Source organism: Vombatus ursinus, unplaced genomic scaffold (genome assembly GCF_900497805.2).
Source record: "Vombatus ursinus unplaced genomic scaffold, bare-nosed wombat genome assembly UNPS02005236.1, whole genome shotgun sequence".
Classification (NCBI taxonomy): domain Eukaryota; kingdom Metazoa; phylum Chordata; class Mammalia; order Diprotodontia; family Vombatidae; genus Vombatus; species Vombatus ursinus.
In genome coordinates this window covers 3,573,789-3,593,356 of record NW_020945014.1, presented here as the reverse complement: position 1 = coordinate 3,593,356, position 19,568 = coordinate 3,573,789, and the positions used below count along the sequence as shown (strand labels likewise).

Genomic DNA, 19,568 nt, shown 5'->3' with positions numbered 1-19,568 from the left:
GCCCTAGGCACATTTGGGTGGCTTGTGAAAAACGCCTTTCTCTAGGCCTGGCTCAGGGCTTTTCTTTCCTGGAAGGGGGGTGGGGAAGGCTGGGGATGGCTTCTTTGTTTTGGGGAAGCTTCCTGTGCCGTGTGTGTGTGTGTGTGTGTGTGTGTGTGTACACACACATGTGGGTGTCATTGTGCCCCCGGCTGTGCTTGAGAACATGTGGAAGTTGCAGCTTTGGACTCAATATTTAGAGGAACTTCTAACATCGAAAGCTAGTGCACAGTGGCCTAGGCTCCATCCGCTTGTGGTAGTGAGTTCCCCATCGCTGGAGGTCCTCAAAAAGACTGGTTCATGCTTAGATACGTTGTTGGACTCGGCCCGTTGAGTCCATTTCAGCTCTGAGATTACGTGATCCCCTGTGGACAAGGATGTGCTGTGCATATAATAATACCTATTTTTATGGTGCTTTAAGCTTCTCCTTTCTGGGAGGGGGGTGCCCACTGACGCGCGCGTGGGGGTGGGTTCAGTGTATGTGTGTGTTCCTGGGGTCATTGCCTGGGGAATGTGCATGCGGCTGCCTGTACTTTGCTGTAGAGGCTGCCAGGGAATCAGGGTTTCTCTGTGGGCTGGTCTTTGCGAGCATGTGTTGGTGTGCATGCCCCCATACATCTGAACCTACTGGCATGTGAGTGAGCATGAGTCTGTGTTGGTGCCCACATGGGTGTGGAAGTAGGTTTTCAAAAGGCTGTAGGAACAGGAATGCGTGGTTCTCTCAGGAAGAAGCGGCCTTTCTGGCGGCAGAGCATGCTGGCGGAGCAGTGTTTGTTGGTCCCCAGCACCTGTGAGAGCTGGGGGGAAGGAGGGGAAAACCTGTTGCTTTCAGTTGGATGTGTGACTGAAGTTTGGGGGCCATCGTGTGCGTGTGCGTGTGTGTGTGTGTGTGTTCGTGTTCGTTCTCATTTCCGGAGCAAAGAGTGTGGAGGTGTGTGTGGCAAAGGAGGGCTATATGAGGGTCATATGGAAGTATGTGACTTGAAGAGAGCCCGTGTTCCCATGTATATCTGTGGGAATGTGTTGGGGGACTGTGTGTTTGTGTGTTCTTGTCAGAATGTGTGGAGATACGTGTATGCTGGGTGAAAATTTATAGGGGAGGATGTGTCTGAGTATTGTTGAAGAGAGACTCGTGTTTGGGGGAGGTGTATCTAGATATGGAGTGGGGAAGAGGGGGAAGGTCTATTTGGAGATTTTGAGTTTGTGTGTTGCAGGAGAGGATGTGTGTGTATGTTTGAGGTGTTTATGTGTTTTTGTGTTAAAATGTACGTCAGAGGGGAATTTGTAACTGTGTATAGGGGCTGGGGAGGATGTATCTTGGGGAAATGATGCTCCTTGCTGGAGGAAGTGTGTGTGGGGATTTTGTATATTTGCATCTTTGTGTAGCTAGAGGTGTATGTGTATGCGTGTGTAAGGAAGGTGTTTGTGCGGGGAATATGAATGTGTGGATATGGAAGGGAGGGACCTCGTTTGAGTGGGCTCTGTAGGAGTTGGAGTGGGGTTTGAAAGAGAGAATAATTCTTTGGAGATTAGCTGTGAGCTCAGGAATAGTCACTGCCTGCCCCAGACCCTCGTGGTTGTAGCTCTGGGCACTGAGAGTGGATCCTCCCAGCCAGAGATAAAAAATTCTTGGCTTTGATAGTCACACTTTCCTCTCTTGTTCATGCCTCTGCTTTCTGATGTCATCTCCCAGCCTTTTCTCTCTGGGTCTGGGGCAATTCTCTTTTCCCCTTGGTCTAGTCTGTCTCCCTCTAAGTTTTTCCACCCCCTATCACACCTTCATCTTTACCCTGACTACTAGAAGTAAGTTTGCCAGTACTAGTTGCCTTTACCAAACATCCCTCCCTTTCCACTTCCCTGCCTCTCCTCCCTTTTGCCCCAGCCCCAGGTGGGGAGAGGTCTGAGAATTAGCCGCCCCTGTGGATCATGCTGTTACTAAGAGGCCACCTGGTTTAGTGGAAAGAGCTTTCTGGCTGGGGTGTCAGGGACTCCGGGAGTCACTGGTCCCAGCTGCTTTGCTGTGGACTCGAAATGTGACTTCAGGGCTATTATTCCCATCTCTGGGCTGTAGTTTTAAAGTTCTCTTATTCTGAGGCAGGGATTCCCACACCATTTTCAGCTCCTGTACTCAATGACTTTTCAGCAAATCTTTCCATACACCTTCTTTAGCCTCAAAAGAGATTGTTTTTAGAGCTTACCATGTGTATGTAAGTACGAAATAGATTAAAGAGATTAATTAGGTTTTCTTCCAAGAGTACACACAAAATTGTGTAACTTCATCGATTGAGATCAGTTTGGAGTTTGTGGATTATTTCAATAGGATAATATAGTTACTTGCCAGATAATCCTCTTATTCCCTTGACAAGTTTCTTGTAACTCTTTGGGAGTCTGCTGACCCCAAGTTGAGAACTTGGAAACACTGCTTTTAAAAGTGGCATATGGGGAGTGTGGAGTAGTGGAAAGAACTCTGAACTTTACAGTCTGAAGATCTGGGTTCAGATACTGCTGTTTACCGGTCAGTGACCGTAGGCCAGCCGTTTGACCTCTTCCAGGCCTAGGTTTCTCATGTGTTTAAAATGAAGAGCTTTGGCTCTGTAAGCTCTGCAGTTCTGTGGTCAGTGGAGAGAGATTGGAGACAGTAGATAGTCATAGACTGTCAGAGTAGGTAGAGATGTGTGCCCTGGAAGAACTTCCATCCTAGGGGTTCCCCCACTCCTGATTATTGCTGCTTACTGTCCCCCTTATTGTTTTAGAAGAGCCCCAGTCATTCTTCATTTCACTCTCCTTTTTAGCCTTTTAGTCAATTACCTTACTTCCTCATTTGTACCTTTCTCTTTACCTCCCCTAGCTCTCCAGTTCTGGAATCTTGGACCACGATGGTATCAAATCTGCCATTGTTCTTGGATGGGACAGCTCAGTCTTCTCCTCCTTTAGACCCAGTAATCCTCCCCGTAACTTTTTGGACCAAAGAGTCCCTCCTTGGCCATGACTTGCCGGTGGCACAGTGGATGGCTCTGAAGCAGGAAAGCACTCTGAATTCTGTCTTAAACATTCTCTAGCAGGGCAAGTCGTGTAACTTCTCTGAGCCTCACTTTTTCATTGGTAACCTACCTTACAGGGTTGGTGTGAGCCTCTAATTAGATAGCCTATCTAAAGTGCTTTGCAAACCTTAAAGAGTTCTGTGTGTGTTAGCTCTTATTATTATTATTATCTCTATGTGCTTCTGACATTGGAATGTAGTTTCCTTGAAGGCAGGAACTGTCCTTGCTTTTGTATTTATCTCCCTGGCACGCAGCACAGTGCTTGGCACATCATAAGCATTAAATAAATGCTTTTTCATTCATTTATTCATTTGGCTAGTTCAGGCCTCTTCTTTTATAGAGAAATAAATTGAGACCCCAAGAGGGGACGTGCCCAGTGTCATATAGAATCATTAGTAAAAAAGGAACTTGAACCCAGGTTTCCTAGGTTCCCAGTCATATGTTTTTTCCATACCATACTGTTTCATATAATTTTAGGAGCACACTTTGTTGTTTTTGTTGTTCAGTTGTTTCAGTTGTATCCGGCTCATTGTGACTTCATTTGAGGTTTTCTTGGCAAAGATACTGGAATGGTTTGCTATTTCCTTCTCCAGCTCATTTTACAGAGGAAACTGAGGCAAACAGGGTTAAGTGACTTGCCCAGGGTCACATAGCTAGTATCTGAGGGGGTATTTGAACTCAGGTCTTCCTGACTCCAGGCCTGGTACTCTGTGCCACCTAGCTGCCCCAGGAATGCAACAGAACAAACATTTATTAAGAACCTGCTAGGTGCCAGGCACTGTGTAAAACAACGGGGACAAAAGGACAGAAAGAAGCTTATGTGAGTGTTTGATGTGTCTTGGATGCTAAGGGAGTCAGACAGAGTTGGGAATTAGGACTTTTAATTCTTAATAGGGCCTCTTTTCCTTTACCAGCTTCTTCCCTCCAATCAGTGACACCCCTTTTCATGCTCCTTGCTTGGAGAGGAATAGTCTTCCTGTGCCCAGGTGTCAGGGCCAGGTCCCTACCTGGCCTCCCTTTCCTGAGGAGAAGCAAGTTTCTGTTGCTCAGGCCCAATGCTTAGGCATTGTTGGAGGAGTTGGGCTCGGGCTTGGAAGTCCCACCTGAAGAAGGCCCACTTAGCCCAGGGTCCTGCCTTTCACTCTCCTCTTTTGCCACCTGTCTCTCTCTCTCTCTCTTTTAGCAGGGGAGGCAACAGGATTGACACAAAGATGTGTGGTCTATCCAGGAGTGACTGACTTTTTCTTACACACACACACACACACACACTGATTAGGTCTCTGCAGCTGTCTTCTTGCCCACAACTACTGTTTCTTTTCTCATCTCAGAAGGGGAGACTGTTGTGCTGCTGACTGGGGAAGAGGTGGGGGGGGAGTTTCCCCAATGCCTATGTGGGGGTGGGGACCTTTGACACTAAGATTCCTTCCATCTCTGGTGATCTGTGAGCCCCAAGTTGGGCAGTAGGCCAGAGCTGGGAGAATCTGGCAGTAGCCTCCCCCTTATCTTTTTAGTTGGGGGGGCTGGGGGATGTGGGAAGGTGTTTCTGACAGCTGCCCCACGACGTCATATCCTTCCTTCTTGGCTGTTCTACCCTGACCTTCCTGGGTCAGCCGACTCGTAACACCGGAAAGTGTGGCTAAGAAACCCCAGCTGGGGCCCTCCTGGGCTCTAGTGGCTGCGGGGCATAGGTCACCCCATGACCTCCTTCCTCATGGTGGTAGAAATATCACTGCTCCTGGTCAGAATGAAGCAGAGACAACCGTCTGCCAGCAGCAGCATATTCCAAAACACCATGATCTTTTTACTAGAAATCCCTGTAAGGTAGGGAGGGAGGTGGGGTGAGCAAGGATCGTAGGATCCTAGGAGCTAAAACTGGAAATGACCTTGGAGAGCATCTGGTCCAATCCCCTTCAGTTATAGACAAGGAAACAGACCTAGAGAAGGGAAAGGAACTTTGCCAAGGTCGCCCAGGTGATAAGGAACAGAGTCAGGTTTGGAAACCAGGTCCTTTGACATCAAAATCATGGGCTTTCTCATTGTCTTTCATTAGCCTTATTTCACGACTGGACACAGTGAGGCCCTGAGTGGACACGTGGGCAGCTATGTGGCACAGTGAACAGAGTGCTGGGCCTGGAGTCAGGAGGACCTGAGTTCAAATCTGGCCTCAGACACTATCTGTGTGACTCCGGACAAGTCATTTAGCCCTGCCTCAGTTTCTTTATCTATAAAATGAGCTGGAGAGGGAAATGGCAAACTACTCGGGTATCTCTGTCAACAAAACTCCAAATGGGGTCACGAAGAGTTGGATACGACTAAAACAACTGAACAAAGAGGACATGTGGCATGTTTGTAGTAGTAGGGCCTGGAACTAGAACCCTGTTCTCTCTACCCTTTAGTCCAATAGTCTAATGAGGCAGCATGGTGTGGTAAGAGGAACACTTGGGTGTGGGCATCAAGATCTCTGGGTTTTAGATTCGATTCTGCCCCTGATTGGTTGGGTGGCTTTTGGGGAAATAATTTTCTCATCTGTGAAATGAAGGCAGTGACCTTGTTTGTCTCTGAGGTTTCTCATAGCTCTGATGTTCTTGGTTCTATGGTCTGAGATTCCCTCTAGTTCTCTGACATTCTGTGCATCTGAATGAGTGCATCTTGGCCATGTTACTCAGTACTTCGAACGTGGTGGTATTGAAGCCAGGATTGCCAGTTTGCTCCCTCTGTGGGTCAGTTAACTGTTTGCTGAGGGCCCCGCTCTAGTCACTGGCTGAGTCCTAATCCTAGCAGCTATCTCGAAGTCCCGTACTCAAGGGCATTAGAAGACTGTCGGGCCAGAGTGAGGTGGTTAAGTGCCCCTCCATCCCCGCTGCAATAAATACAGCTCAGAGCCCACATGGTCACTTACATGGGTTAGTTATCTCATAGTAGGAGTGATGGCAAGGTTGAGTCAGAATAATGGATTAAAAAAAATTATTTTTCCCTCTCTGCTCAGAAGTTGCTGGCCTCTGAACAGCCCGGGATTTATGGAGACGCCTGTGGGGAGCAGCTTTGAATACTGCCACGCGCAACATCGCGCCCGCCGGTGAGGAGGCGCCCGTGCCCGGCTGTCACCATTCAAGGCTCCTGCGAATGGCTCCCAACGCCCGGCGTCCGCCCGTGGCTGTCCCTGCTGCCTGAGCCCCCTGCTGCTCCCAAGGACTCCCCATACCCCGATGGGGTAACGTGACCCAGGACGCCGTCACTGCCCCGAACTTTTCAGTTATCTACAGAGGCCTTCTCTCCCCAGTCGAGTTCAGTTTTACGTTGCTTCTGTTTCTTGGGGTTTTTTTTTTGTTTGTTTTTGTTTTTGTTTTATTTTTAAACTTGGATCCCTCTGTTCTTTTGATTGCCCAATCAGTGGGCACCCCAAGAGTGGGAGAGGGAAGGCTGAAGGAAAGGAGGCTCCTTTAGCATTTGCCTGCTGCTGGCTGGGCCGGGCTGTGTACAGCTGTGCCCCACTGCCTAAACGGGGGCTCACAGAACAGCAGATCTATGGTCTTTGTCTTTGGGGCCCTCCCCTCCCCATCCTACCCCATATAAGTATTTGGCTTCAAGTTCTGGAGTCTTGGCCTGGTTGTTACGTGTATAGGAGGGCCTTTTTGGGGGTAGGGGAAGGGGGTGTATTTTTTTTTTAAGAGTCAGGCTTTTTGGTGATTTTTTTTGTTTTTGTTTTTGTTTTTCTTTTTAACAGACTAGAACCCTTGTGACAACCGTAACACGTTTCCCAGAAGCCGATAACATTTGCACAACATTTGTGTTGGTTTTGAGGGGTGTTGCTTTTTAACTCTTTTCCCCCCCCCACCCTCAAAAAGCACAGGGCTCTATTTCTCTCATCTGGGTGTTTTATTTTATTTTAATTTTTTTTTTTTTTTGGTGGAGGTAGGGATCTGACGGGCGCCCTGGTCCCTTTGTCCCTCCTTATCCCTGATCCCTCCTCTGGTCTTCTCCTCCCTGGCCCCTTTCTTACCTTCCTACTGCCACAAGAGGCCACACCATGGCTCGGATGAACCGGCCAGCCCCTGTCGAGGTCTGCTACAAGAACATGCGGTTCCTCATCACTCACAACCCTACCAATGCCACCTTGAACACCTTCATTGAGGTAAATTCCTCCGGTGGGCCAGGACATTTGGGGGCGAGGGGAGAGGATGAACATCTAGAAAGAAGGCTTGGGTCAAATATGAGTTCTATCATTTTAAATTCTGTATGTCCTTGGTGCAAAACACTTCACCTCTCAAGTTTGCTCATCCATAAAATGAAGAGGGTGGGGCCTCTTTGAAGCCTCTCATGGTGGGATTCTGGGGGTTTTGGTAATAATAATCCTTCACCTCCCCCCAAGTCCTTTCTTGACATCTCATTGTGACATGGAAGTAACTCTGGGTCTTCGCGGCTCCTGTCATACTGGAAAGGCTAAGTTTGGAGAGATCTGTTACCAGACACTTGGCCACCAGGTGATGATTATTTTGGCTGAGGAAATCAGAACTGTGTCCTACAGTATCAGGGAGCTATGATTTCAGCTGATGGAAGCTCCATGATCACACCGATGAAATCACAGGGCCTTAAAGTATGGAGGGCTAATTGCTCACATCTCTGTGACCCAGAGGAAAGAGCTGTGGGTACTGCAATAGGGAGACCTGACTTTGAGTCCCAGCTCTGTCACTGACTTGGCGCGCTACTGTGGACAAATGTCCCAAAGGGTTATGCTGGCCATGTGGGTTATGTGACTGAAAAGGAGCCCCACATGTTTTCTTCCCTCCACCAGGACACACTATCTTCAGCTGGTGGCCGTAGCTGCTCTTTGCAGAGATTGGTGGTGTTTGCAGAATCCCTTGGCTGTTGATAGTGTCTGGTGCTTTGTCCAGCATTCTGCTACATTTTCCCATTGGCAGAATCCGGTGGAGGTTTGAAGGCCCACCAACTGCCACCAGCTTTTGGGAAGAGCATTGTGGTGGCAGTCAGAAAACTTGGGTTCAAATTCTGGCTGTGCTACTTATTATATGGTCATAGGCAAGTGATCTTCCACTTGCCCTCCTTTTTAATTGCCTTTTCTTTAAATAAGGGAGTTGGAATAACTGTGCTTTGAGGTCCCTCCCAGCTCTGGATCTGTGATCTTCCAAAGACCCTCGCTGCTCCAAGTCCTATGATCTAGGGAGGCTCAGCTGTGTTTGTGGAACCTGCCGCTACCAGGAAAACCGTGTGGAATCTCTCGTTGTCCATAGAACTTCCAGCTTTTGATGCTGCTTTCTCCTGGAAAACTTGTCATGGTAGTTCCTTAGATAGTCCTCTTAGACTTCCTGGTGACCGATTCACTGGCTAAACTCTGCTTGGGGACTCTGGTCTGCAGTCCATGCTCCTTGCCATCTGGCCTAGGGTTTGTATGGGAAACTGAGCTGTAGCCCTGGTGCTTGTTACTGTCAGTGCCATCCTCTTCAGGTTTCCTGCCTATTGAAAAAAGGAGATGAGAAGAACCACATAGGATTACATAGAGCCCTCCGTCTCCCTCGCATCCTTCATTTGCAGGTAGCATGAAACTAGGAAGGAGAGCTAAATTGGGATACTCTGTCAGGATTGGAGGAAATCCCATTGGGTTATAGAACCATGGTCTAAATCTAGGAAAGTAAAATGTAATCGGTTTAAATGCAAAGTTTTTCTTTTGGATTAAAAAAAACCAACTGTGTGAATACAGGATTTGGGAGGGCAGTTGTTAGGATATTTGAAGGACTACCCTGTGGTTGAAGGATTAGATTTCAGGCAGCTGGGTAGCACATTGTATAGAGCACTGGACTTGGAGTTGGGAAGACGAGTTCAAAACCAGTCTTAGACACTAGCTGTGTGATCCTGGACAAGTCACTTAAGTGCTATTTGCCTCAGTTTCCTCAACTATGAGATAGTTTGTTGTGAAAATCGAGTGAGATAACATTTGTAAAGCACTTAGCAGAGTGCCCGGCACATAGTAGGCACTTAAATGCTTATTCCCTTCCACCTTGTTTTGCTTGGCTTCAGAGGCAAATATCAGCTCAATATAAAGAAAAAAAAAAGATGTCAACAGTTAGAATTGTGCAGGTGTGGTAAGGACTCCCTTGGTTAGTAGTGAGTTCTCCATCACTGGAGATATTCAGGTGGAGTCTGGGGTATGTGGAGGTAATGACTCTTTAGGTTTGAGTTGGGCCAGATGTACTGTGAACTACTTTTCTACTCTGAGATTCCCCATTGGAAGGAGATGGGATTCTCAGGAGATCTGTTTTATAGAGAGAGACTGAGGATGCAGGTGATGTGCCTTGGAGATCAAGGGGCTTTCAGTTACAGAACTTTAGAAACCAAGCCTTCTAGCTCCCAGTCTTTGGGAGTTTTGCTTCAGAGTGGCTCTGGGGAAGGATTTGGACTGAGTGTGGGCACCCCTGCCCTGAGGCACCAGCCTGAGACAGGCCTTCTGGCTTCTGGCCAAGTCACATGAAAGATTGTGGTCTCTGCTTAGAACTTGGTGCTGAAGAGGCCAAGGTCACAGACTTGATCCCCAATGACCTGGTGAGTGAGCTTTGTTTCCTTGGTGCCAGAGATAGAGCCCTCACCCCAGACACATATCTAACCCTCCCTCCCCCGAGACTTGAGCCTAAAACTTGGCTACCAAATCAGCTGTAAGCCCCAAAGTTCACCACTCCCCCAACCTATCCTCTGTTGCATCTCAGAGATGATCTACTCTAATTTCATTAATTAGAAGAGGAAGCTGACCCCCAGAGAGAGGGAGTCCATTGCTCAAGGTTGCCCATCATAGGAGCTGCAGAGACAGAATTGAAACTTGGTCTTCTGATTTCCCCAGCCCAAGAATTTCTCCTTTCCACCCAGTGTTGCATTTCAGACCTTGCTTTGGGAAGAAGGGGAAGTCAGAACAAAGTGGATGCCTTTTTCCCTAACTGCTGCCCCTGTTCTAGACCTGAGGCCCCTGCATTCCTTTGGGGAAAGCCCCATGGCCCTCAAAATAGCCTATGGCATTTCACTAGGGCATCTGGCTATTTTTATTCTTGGGGATGAGTAAGGGGGTGGGTGTTTCCTCCGAGTGGGCCATGTGCCGTCATTACAGCCCCTTCCCAACACACGAGGACTGTTTCCAGAGGTCTAGGAAAAGAATTTGGCCTTTCCTTATCTTTGGCAAGAGAAGCTAGCAAAGGCACCACCTGGGGCAAACCTAGATTAGAGGGTGGGGTTGGGGTGGGGCTGACTCTGGGCTAATGGGGATCCTTGGAGGGGAAATGCCCTTGACACAGCCTTAATCTCACTAACTGATTGAGCTGTAATTCTGGTCTCCAGCAGAGCCCTAACCTCTGTCCAAAGTCTGAACCCTAAACCTGTCTCGAGACTGAACCCTGACTCCTCAGATGTCATCCAAATCAAGGCTACCTAGGGCTTTGATGAGAAAGACAATGTGGCCCATTCCTTTACCTGGAAACATACCTCAGAGCATGAGTTCTGTTGGTTTGTCAAAATGTTGCATGAAGAACAGACATAGTCCTTACTCCAGGGAGTAGAATTTATAGGGAGGAATGTTTTTCAATATGAAGAAATGTTTTTTAAGAATCAGAGCATTCCAGTAGTAGACAGGTAGTGAGCTCTCTGTAACTAGAGATATTCCAGCAGAAGCCATCCTTCATTCTACTCTTCTCCTCCCCCTTCTCTCCTTCCTGGCCGGCTCCCCTCAAACCAAAGGGACTGGAGTAGATTCTTGCTGGAATACCAGGATTCTATACCCAGGGGTGGCTGGTTGGAGAGGCAACAAGACATAATGGAGAGAATACTAGACCTGGAGTCCAGAGACTTGGGGTCATACCCTGGCTCTGCTACTTATTAGCTATTTAGCCTTAGGCAAACTACTTCCTCTCTCTGAGCTCACTTTCCTCCTCTGCAAAGTAGGGTCACTTGTATTCCCTAATTTATTGGGTTAGTATTGTTGTAGGAAGGAAGGAAGGAAACAAGCATTTGTTTATTTAAATGCCTACTGTGTGCTTGGTTGGTTACATAACATGCTAGTGTTATGTATATGTAACACTATGCTAGTGTTACAAATATTATCTTTTGATCTTCACAACAACCCTGGGAGGTAAATGCTATTATTATCCCAATTTTACATTTGAGGATAGTGAGGCAAAGAGAAGTTAAGTGACTTGTCCTGGGTCACACAGCTAGGAAGTGTCATGAATCTAGAGTTGAACTCGGGTCTTTCTGATTCTCAGCCCAGTACTCTTATCCTCCGTACCACCTAGCTGGTTGTTGTGAGCGGTTTATGCAGAGGGTGTGGTAGATTTGACTCAGATGGCTGCTCTGGCCCTTCAAGGGTAGGGAAATGGGGCTCTAGACAGTTTCCTGCTGGATATGTGTCAGGTGGTGGGGGCAGGTTGTCCTTGGAGAGGGATAGGGTCAGTACTGACCAGGACCCCCCAGCTTCAAGAAGTACCCCGCCACCTCCAGGAGGTATGGGTGCAAGGTCCCACTGAAGGTTAGTGAGAACTGAGACTGAGTCATATCTCTGTCATATCTCATCTGCCTTAATGAGGCTTTAGGATTGAAAGATGATTGTGAAAGAGGCATGGACAGATAGGACTGTAGCTATTTAGGGAGAAAGGGAGGGAGGGAGGAATGAAGCAAGGAGGGAGGGAAAAAGAAAGGAAGGGAGGGAAGGAAGGAGAAAGAAAGGGAGGAAGGAGGGAGGGAGGAAGTAAGGAGGGAATGAGGGAAGGAGAAAGGAAAGAAAAAGGTAGAGGAGGGAGGGAGGAAGAAAGGAAAGGAGGGAAGAAGGAATGAAAGAAGGGAGAGAAGGAAGAAAAGGAAAGGGATGGAAGGGAGGGAGGGAGGGAAGAAGGTTGGGAAGGAGGGGAGGAAGAGAAGAGGTAGGGAGGGAGAGGGAGAAAGGAAAAGAAAGAAGGGAGAGAGGGAAGGAGGGAGGGAGGAAGGAAGGAACAAACAAAGGAAGAGAGGGAGGGAAGGAAGAAAAGAAAGTGAGGGAGGAAGAAAGGAAGGAAGGGAAGAAGGAGGGAGGGAGAAAGGAAAGGAAGGAGGGAGAGAAGAAAAAAGGAAGGGAAGAGGGAGGGAGGAAGAAAATGTGTAGGGCTTTCTATGTACTTGACACTGTGCTAGGCAAAAACATTAGAGAAAAGAAAGTGTTGGCTTTGTAATTCAGACCACCTGACTTGAATTCCCTGAGCCTTACTGTCCTTACCTGTAAAATGGAGACAGTCATACACTATGTATCAATGGGGTTGTTGTGAAGAAAGACCTTTGGAAACCTTGGATAAGGGCTATAGAAATGAGAGCTGTTATTTAAAGAGCATTGTGTGGTAGTATGGAGGCAGGGCATCAGTAGGTAAAGAGCTGGCCTCAAAGCCAGAAGGATCTGGGTTCAAGTGCTGCCTCTGACACATAACTTCTCCTGAAGCCCTTTGCTTTCTTTTATCTGTAGGACAAGGGGCTTGGTCTTGGTCTTGTCCTATCACTTAGGTCCCTCCCAGCTCTAAATCCTCCCATCCACTTGTCCTTTCCCTTCCCCTCCCCCACAAATCCTTTTACATCTTCTCAAGTTCACTCTCAGCTTCCCTCATTCCCTCGGCCCCTGTCTCTGCACCAGGCAGTGATCACACAATGTTCCCAGCAGCCAGGCTTGTCCTTGGCAGGGTTGAGGGGGGAACAAAAGATAGGGCTGAGCACAGCGTCCTCCCGCAGGCCTGGGCCCCCGTGTCTGCCTGGGAAGGGAAGTAAAAGCCTGGGGCCCCAGGAGGGAGATAGAGATGATGGCTGAAGAGGAAGGCCCCGGGTACAGTGTTGGGGAATGTTAAGAACCTTGGCCTGGCAGTTGGGAATTTTAATCTAGAGTCTGCCACTGATGTGCTGGGTGACCTTGGATTAGTCACCTCTTCTGTCTAGGTTTTCAGTCTTCTGATCTATCAAATTTGGTGCTTAGGCTAAACAGTATCTGAGGTCCCTTCATGCTCTCGGAATCTGTGCATACATCGGAGTGTCTGATCCTGAGGCCCTGGGCAGAGGGCCACAGGGGCTGGCTCAGCCCAGTGCCAGCAGCGCCTGCTGCCAGGTTTTCTACCCGAGCAGCTCTCAGGCCTCCCATGTCTGGGGGCCCTGAGGAGGGACAGGAGGAAAGGCACTTCCTTGGGGAGAACCTCTAGCTTTCAGAAAATTCTCTGCCTTTCTCAGTAGTCCCCGAGAGGCCCATGTCTTAAGTATCTCTATTCCACCTGAGATTCTTCAAGGACAGAATTATCTGCGTTTTTCTGTGCAGCCTAGACCTCAGATGCCCTGGTTGCATAGCAGCAGAGGGGGGCTGCCCTGAGCCATCTAGAATGCTTTGCCCAGGTCTTGGGTGACCCTCTGGCCGTCTGTTTTGAAGGGGCTGGGAGATTCCAGCTTGGGCTGTGACCAGGAGCATGACTCACACTCTGTGTAGCTCAGGGGCTCAGCCTCAGGGCTTGGTTAATTTTCAGAGTTTGAGGTTATTATTAATATCAAGAGTGAGCAGGCATAGATTTGAGAAGAGATTTGCTCAGGCGTAGTGGCATCCACTAGAACCCTTCACTATTAGGGCTCTGGGGGCAGACATCTCAGTCACTAGAGCCTCCCAGGAATTCTGGGTCAGAGTATGGGATTATTTATTATCTTCTTAGAAGCAGCTGTGTGGTACCATGGATAGAGGAAGTGGAATCAGGAAGACCTGAGTTTGGCTCCTGCCTCAGACATTTATTGAGCTGTGTGACCTTGGGCAAAAATCACCCTCTCTCAGCCTTAGTTTCCTGTAAAATGGGGATGATAATAGCACTGACAGCATAGTCATTCTGAGGATTGAATGAGATAACATAATGTGAGTTGTTTATTTTTCAGTTGTGTCTGACTCTTTGTGACCCCATTTGGAGTTTTCTTGGCAAAGATACTGGAGTGGTTTGCCGTTTTCTTCTCCAGCTTATTTTACTGATGAGGAAACTGAGGCAAATAGGGTTAAGTGACTTGCTCAGGGTCATCTAGCTAATAAGTGTCTGAGGCTGGATTTGAACTCAGGAAGAGGAGTCTCCCTGATTCCAGGCCCAGTGTTCTGTCCCCTGTGCCACCTAGCTGGCACACCTTTCAACACCTTATGAGGGATTTTGTGAGTGAAGTGCTATAATCTGGTAGGTATTATTTGTTGTTATTATTGTTACTATTATTTCTTCCCTATTTTTCAGGGAGCCTTCAGGCTAAGTGGAAGCTAAGTCCCTCTGTTGGAATTAGCTCCCTGTGGCTGTCTCTTTGAAAAGAGATGGGGCTGGAGGATTGCCAGGGGCTGAAGCCTGGGAGCTGGATTTTTAATCCCCTCTGTTCAGTGACTTTCCTTTTCTTCTCTTGCAGGATCTAAAGAAGTATGGGGCCACCACTGTGGTTCGGGTATGTGAGGTGACCTATGACAAGACCCCTTTGGAAAAGGATGGTATCACTGTCATGGTGAGCAAGGGCCCCTGGACTTCAGCCATTTCTGTGATCTTCTGGGGGTAGGGAGACTGAGGATAGGATGGGTGGGCTTGGGAGTGGGAGCAGTGATTTGGCATCTCTTAGAACTTGGAATGTCGAGCTGCAGGGACTTAAGAACACAAAAAGTTAGAGTTGGGAGGGACCCTAGAGATCATTTAATCCATCTCCCTGATTTTAGAGGGGAATAGATCAAGGGCTAGGGAACAGACAGTGACTTGCCCACAGTCATACAGCAAGACATCTGCTGAACTGGTCCTCACCCCCAGGGCTCTCTCCACTGGGCTGAGAGGTGGGAAGAGGCAGCTGCTACAAACCATTTGTAGCTTGTCACCTTCCTACTCAGTAAAATCGTTCAGCTTCCTATCCATTCTAGGATCAAATACAAAATGCTCTTTTTAGCATTCAGAACCCTTTATAGCCTAGCCCTCTTCTACCTTTCCAGTCATGCAAAGTTATACCTTACCATGTACTCTTTGATCCAGTGACCCTGGCTTCCTGGCTCTTCCAAGACCATGGCACTCCATCTCTTGTCTCTGGGCGTTTTCTTTGGCTCTTCCCCATACCTGGACCCTTTTCCCTCTTTCCCGTCTTTCCCTTTGATTACTGACCTCCCCGGCTTCCTTTAAGTTACAGATAAAATACCATCTTCTGTGGGAAGCCTCTTAATTTTAGCGCCTTGCCTCTAATGATTATGTCCAGTTTATTCTATGTATAACTTTTGGATATATATTTATTTGCTTGTTTTCTCCCTCATTAGACTGTGAGCTCTTTGAGGGGAGAGACTGTCTTTTACCTCTTTTGGTATCCTTAGCCTTTAGTACAGTGCCAGGCACGTAATGCCTGGCTCTTAATGATTATTTGTTGACTGACTGACTGACTGACTGACTGACTGTGCTGTAGCAGGTTAGCAGAAACTTTAGGGCAAAGCAGAGATGGAAGGAGGGGTATAAGATGGTGGTAGCGTATACAGACTCATCCGTGTGTGTGTGTGTGTGTGTGTGTGTGTGTGTGTGTATACCTATAGGTTGAATTGAAACCTGTGAGTGTTTCAGGGGAATGTGTGCATTTATACTCATATTCAAGTGTATATATGAGCATACGTGTTTCATTCTTGTGTGTGAATTTTGTACCTGTGAGTGTGTTGATAGTAAATTTGTGTTTCTTGTTTGTGTGTATGCATAAGAGGCAGCATGATGCATGGAATGCTTATCAACAGACCTGGGTTCTAGTTAAGGCTTGGAACCTTAGTTTCCTATCTGTAAAATGAGGTAACATTCTTTGCCCTGCTGACCACACAGAGATATTGTGAAAACATTTTGGCAAATGGGTGTAGACTGTTGATGCCTGTTGTTATTTTTGTTGTGTGGTTTAAATGGTGAGGGTTAGAGGCATTTGAGGAAAAGATAAGGGAAGATTGGTCCAGGAAGGCTCCTGGAGGAGATTGGGTAGAGAGGGACCTTGAAGTACAGATAGGTTAGGGATAACCAGAGCTTTGTTTGTGTGGGGCTCGGGCAGCCCGCAGTCAGCTGAATTAGGCTTTGGTTGAAGTTAGTCCTGGATATCCCCTGGGCTGTCTCTGGGCAGGTAGGGAGCTGTTTCCTTGGCTTTCCCTGCCCGAGGGAGGAGGAGGATGGGGAGGTACACAGGCCTTAGCTCCCCAGAGTCTCAATCAGGTGTGCTGATGCTTCATCAACAAGAACAGGAAGGTGTTTTATGTTTCTGGGTCCTTCTTCTGGTCCCTGATAAGAGAGGGTGACTGTTTCCCTCCCGGGGAGAGCAGGAGAATCTGCCACAAAGTCAGTCCCCTCAGCAGGTCATTGGCCAAGCTGGAAGGAGGGCCCAGCTAGACTGACTCCTATGTACTTCATCTCTCAGCTCTGGGCATTTTCTCTGATTCTCTCTCAGGTCTAGATTGCTGTCCTTCCTCATCTCCCCCTACTGGCTTCTTTCAAGTGCCAACTTAAACAACATCTTCTATAGGAAGCCTTTTCCCAAACCCTCCTAATTCTAATGCTTCCCCTCTGTTAATTATTTCCTATTTATCCTTTATGTAGCTTGTTTGTATATATTTATTTGGATGTTGTCTCCCCCTGTTAGATTTTGAGCTCCTTGAGGGCAGGAGCTGTCATTTGCCTCTTTTCATATCCCTGGGTTAGCATAATGTCTGGCATGTAGTAGGTGTTTAATAACTGTTAGCTGTTATTGTGATTGTTATTCTTTATTGTTAGAGGCAGCTAGGTGGTGAGGTCTTGATTCCCTCTCTCCCAGAGCACCTTCTTCCACCTCGCCCTTAGAAAGAATGGTATCTTCCACGGAAGGACGAGAACACCAAGCTTAGTAATACGAGGTTCGCTAACTTGAGACTGACTGGCCCTTGGTCATTTCTACAATCCTATGCTCATTCCCAGCCAATCAGCAAGCATCACAATGGCTAGTGCCACTGACTTTTCCTTGACTTGGTTCAGTCAGGTCAGTAAAATGGCAGTTAAACTTGCCAGTTTAATAGACCTGCAGGTGATACAAAGCTAGGAGCTGCAGCTCCTACTCTCCCTGAAGGAATTTAGAGCCAAAAAAGATCTCTGCAGGCTGGAACATTGGGCCAAATGGAGTAAGATGAATTTTAACAGGGATAAATGTTAAAATCTTATACTTGGATTAAAAAAAAAGTCAGCATCACAAATGCAAGTTGGGGAGAGGGGGGAATGTGGCTACATAAACAAGTTCTCCTGAAAAAGAGCTGAGGGAGTGTGGTAGGAGATGAGTGTGAGTCAGCAGCGTGTTGTAGCTGCCCCCAAACTTTGGGATCTCGGCTGCATTGCAGAGGTAGAGAGTCCAGAACAGAAGGGAGATGGTGGTCTCATTATACTCTGCCTTGGTCAGGTACATCTGGGAGGACTGTGTTCAGTTCTGGAGACCACATTTCAGGAAGGACATTGATGAATCCGGAGAGCACCCGGGGGTGGTGGCTTGAGTTGTGTGAAGTCCTTGGAGCTTATGTGATATGACAATTAGCTGGATAAGCTGAGGATATTGAACCCGTAGGAGAAAAGACTTAAAGGGGACGTGATAGCTCTCATCATTTTTAAGAGGCACTGTCCTGTGAAAGACTAGGATGTGTGTGGAGTAGGGTTAGACATATTCTGCTTGGCCCATAAGGCGGAACCTTATGGTGATGGGTAGACATTGTAAAATGGGAGATGTAGGCTTCATGACAAAACTTCCAGCAATTATGGTCACAGCGGAAGTTATGAGTTCTCCATTACCAGGAGGCCCCGCACTGCTGAAGTCTCCCCTCTTCAGCAAATTAGGTGACTGCTTGTTTACGGATATGATAGAGGGGATTTTTTGGTCAGGTACAGATTAGAAAGAGTGGATTCTGAGGCCCTTTCCAGATCAGAGAGTGTGTGACTTAGATACTACCTCCTCTTAGAAGCCTTCTTGGACAGCCTTGCCCCAGCTGGTCCAGGGGAAAGGGATAATCTCCCTTCTTCTGTCATCAGTTTGCCTGGACCTCTCCTTTTTCACCATCACAATATAACTTGTATCATAACTTATTTTTGCATAGAGGTTGTATTTTTGTGTGATACTGTCAGTCCTTTGAGCATAAGGTCTGTCATTTTTTTCTTTGTAGCCTCAGAGTGTAGCACAGGGTCCTGCTCATAGTATTTGTTTAATAATAACATATTTCTTGAATTGAATTGAGTTGACTGAAATGTCAGTGTTAGAAAGTACCGTAGGGTTCAGCTGGTCCAAGGATCTCTGTAAGGAGAAGGATGTCTTTTTTTTTTTTTTTAAATTGAGAATTCCCTGTTAGGTTGAATTATTCCAGTTTTTTTGAGGTGATGGTAATCCCATTTTGTAGCAAGATGGATGAGTGTTAGACTTCGGAAGCCTTCTTGAAGTCCCAACTAAAATCCTACCTTCTACAGAAAGCCTTTTCCAGCTTTTCTTAATTCTAATGCCTTTCCTTCGTTAATTATTTCCTATTTATTCTTTGTATAGCTTGCTTTGTATATATTTGTTTGCATGTTGTCTTTCCTGTTAGATTGTAAGCTCCTTGAGGGTAGAGACTTTCTTTTGCCTCTTTTTGTATCCCCAGAGTTTAGAACAATGCTTGGCACATAATAGATGCTTAATAAATGTTGATTGATTGATTGAGGAAACAAAGCCAGATGAGTATCCCTTAAAGGAACTGCAGGTATTTACCTGGAGAAGAGAAGATTTGGGGGACATGAGAGCTGGGTGCATGCATGGGAACCAGAGAACCTATTTGGGTTGCAGTCATGGCTCCACCACTCACTTAATAGCTATGTGCCCTCTCTTAGCCTTTGTTTCTTGATCTGTGAAATGGGGTCAGTAATACTTATACTACCCCATATCATAGGATTGTCATGAGGGAAGTCTTTTGTCAACTGTCTTGCTCTTTAAAAATGTGAATTATTATTCTTGGAAGTAATATTTAAAGGGTCTTCAAGGGGACCTGGGAACTTGACTGATTCTGATTGGTCCCAGAGGACACAGAAGGAATGGGGGAAGAATTATAAGGAGGCTGATTGAAGCATGTAGGAAGAACAGTGGATAAGTGGAAAGAACACTTGATTTGGAGTTGGAGGGATCAGTATTTGAATCCTGACTTGGAATCTTGATTCTGCTCTAGGTGACGTTGGGCAAAGTAGTAGTCTAGGTCTGTCATCAATAATCTATAACCTCTCTCTTCCTTCTTGGCCTCCCCCCACCCTTAAGTTCCTTATCTATGAAATGATGAGTTGTATGATCTCAGCATTCTTTCTAGCGTTACAATGAAGCCAGCTAGGTGATATGGTGGAGAGAGTGGTTGACCAGGAGTCAAAAGAACCTGAGGTCAAATCCAGCCTCAGATTCTTATTAGCTGTGTGACTCAAGGTAAGTCACTTAACATTTCTGGGTGTCAGTTTCCTCATCTGTTAAAAAAAAAAAAAAACA

The 19,568-nt window shown here is 47.0% G+C and overlaps 1 protein-coding gene across 4 annotated transcripts in view; it reads left to right on the top strand.

Annotated features, from left to right (window-relative positions):
- PTP4A3 (protein tyrosine phosphatase type IVA, member 3) overlaps positions 1–19,568 on the top strand; it is a 112,870-nt gene that overhangs the window by 82,748 nt on the left and 10,554 nt on the right. For 3 of the 4 annotated variants that reach the window (XM_027844979.1, XM_027844964.1, XM_027844970.1), the window contains exons 2-3: positions 6,067–7,212; positions 14,487–14,579. In XM_027844979.1, the coding sequence (XP_027700780.1) occupies positions 7,108–7,212; positions 14,487–14,579 (198 nt within the window). In that variant the 5' untranslated portion in view covers positions 6,067–7,107. The remainder of the gene's footprint in view (positions 1–6,066; positions 7,213–14,486; positions 14,580–19,568) is intronic. The other variant, XM_027844986.1, reaches the window with a different exon arrangement.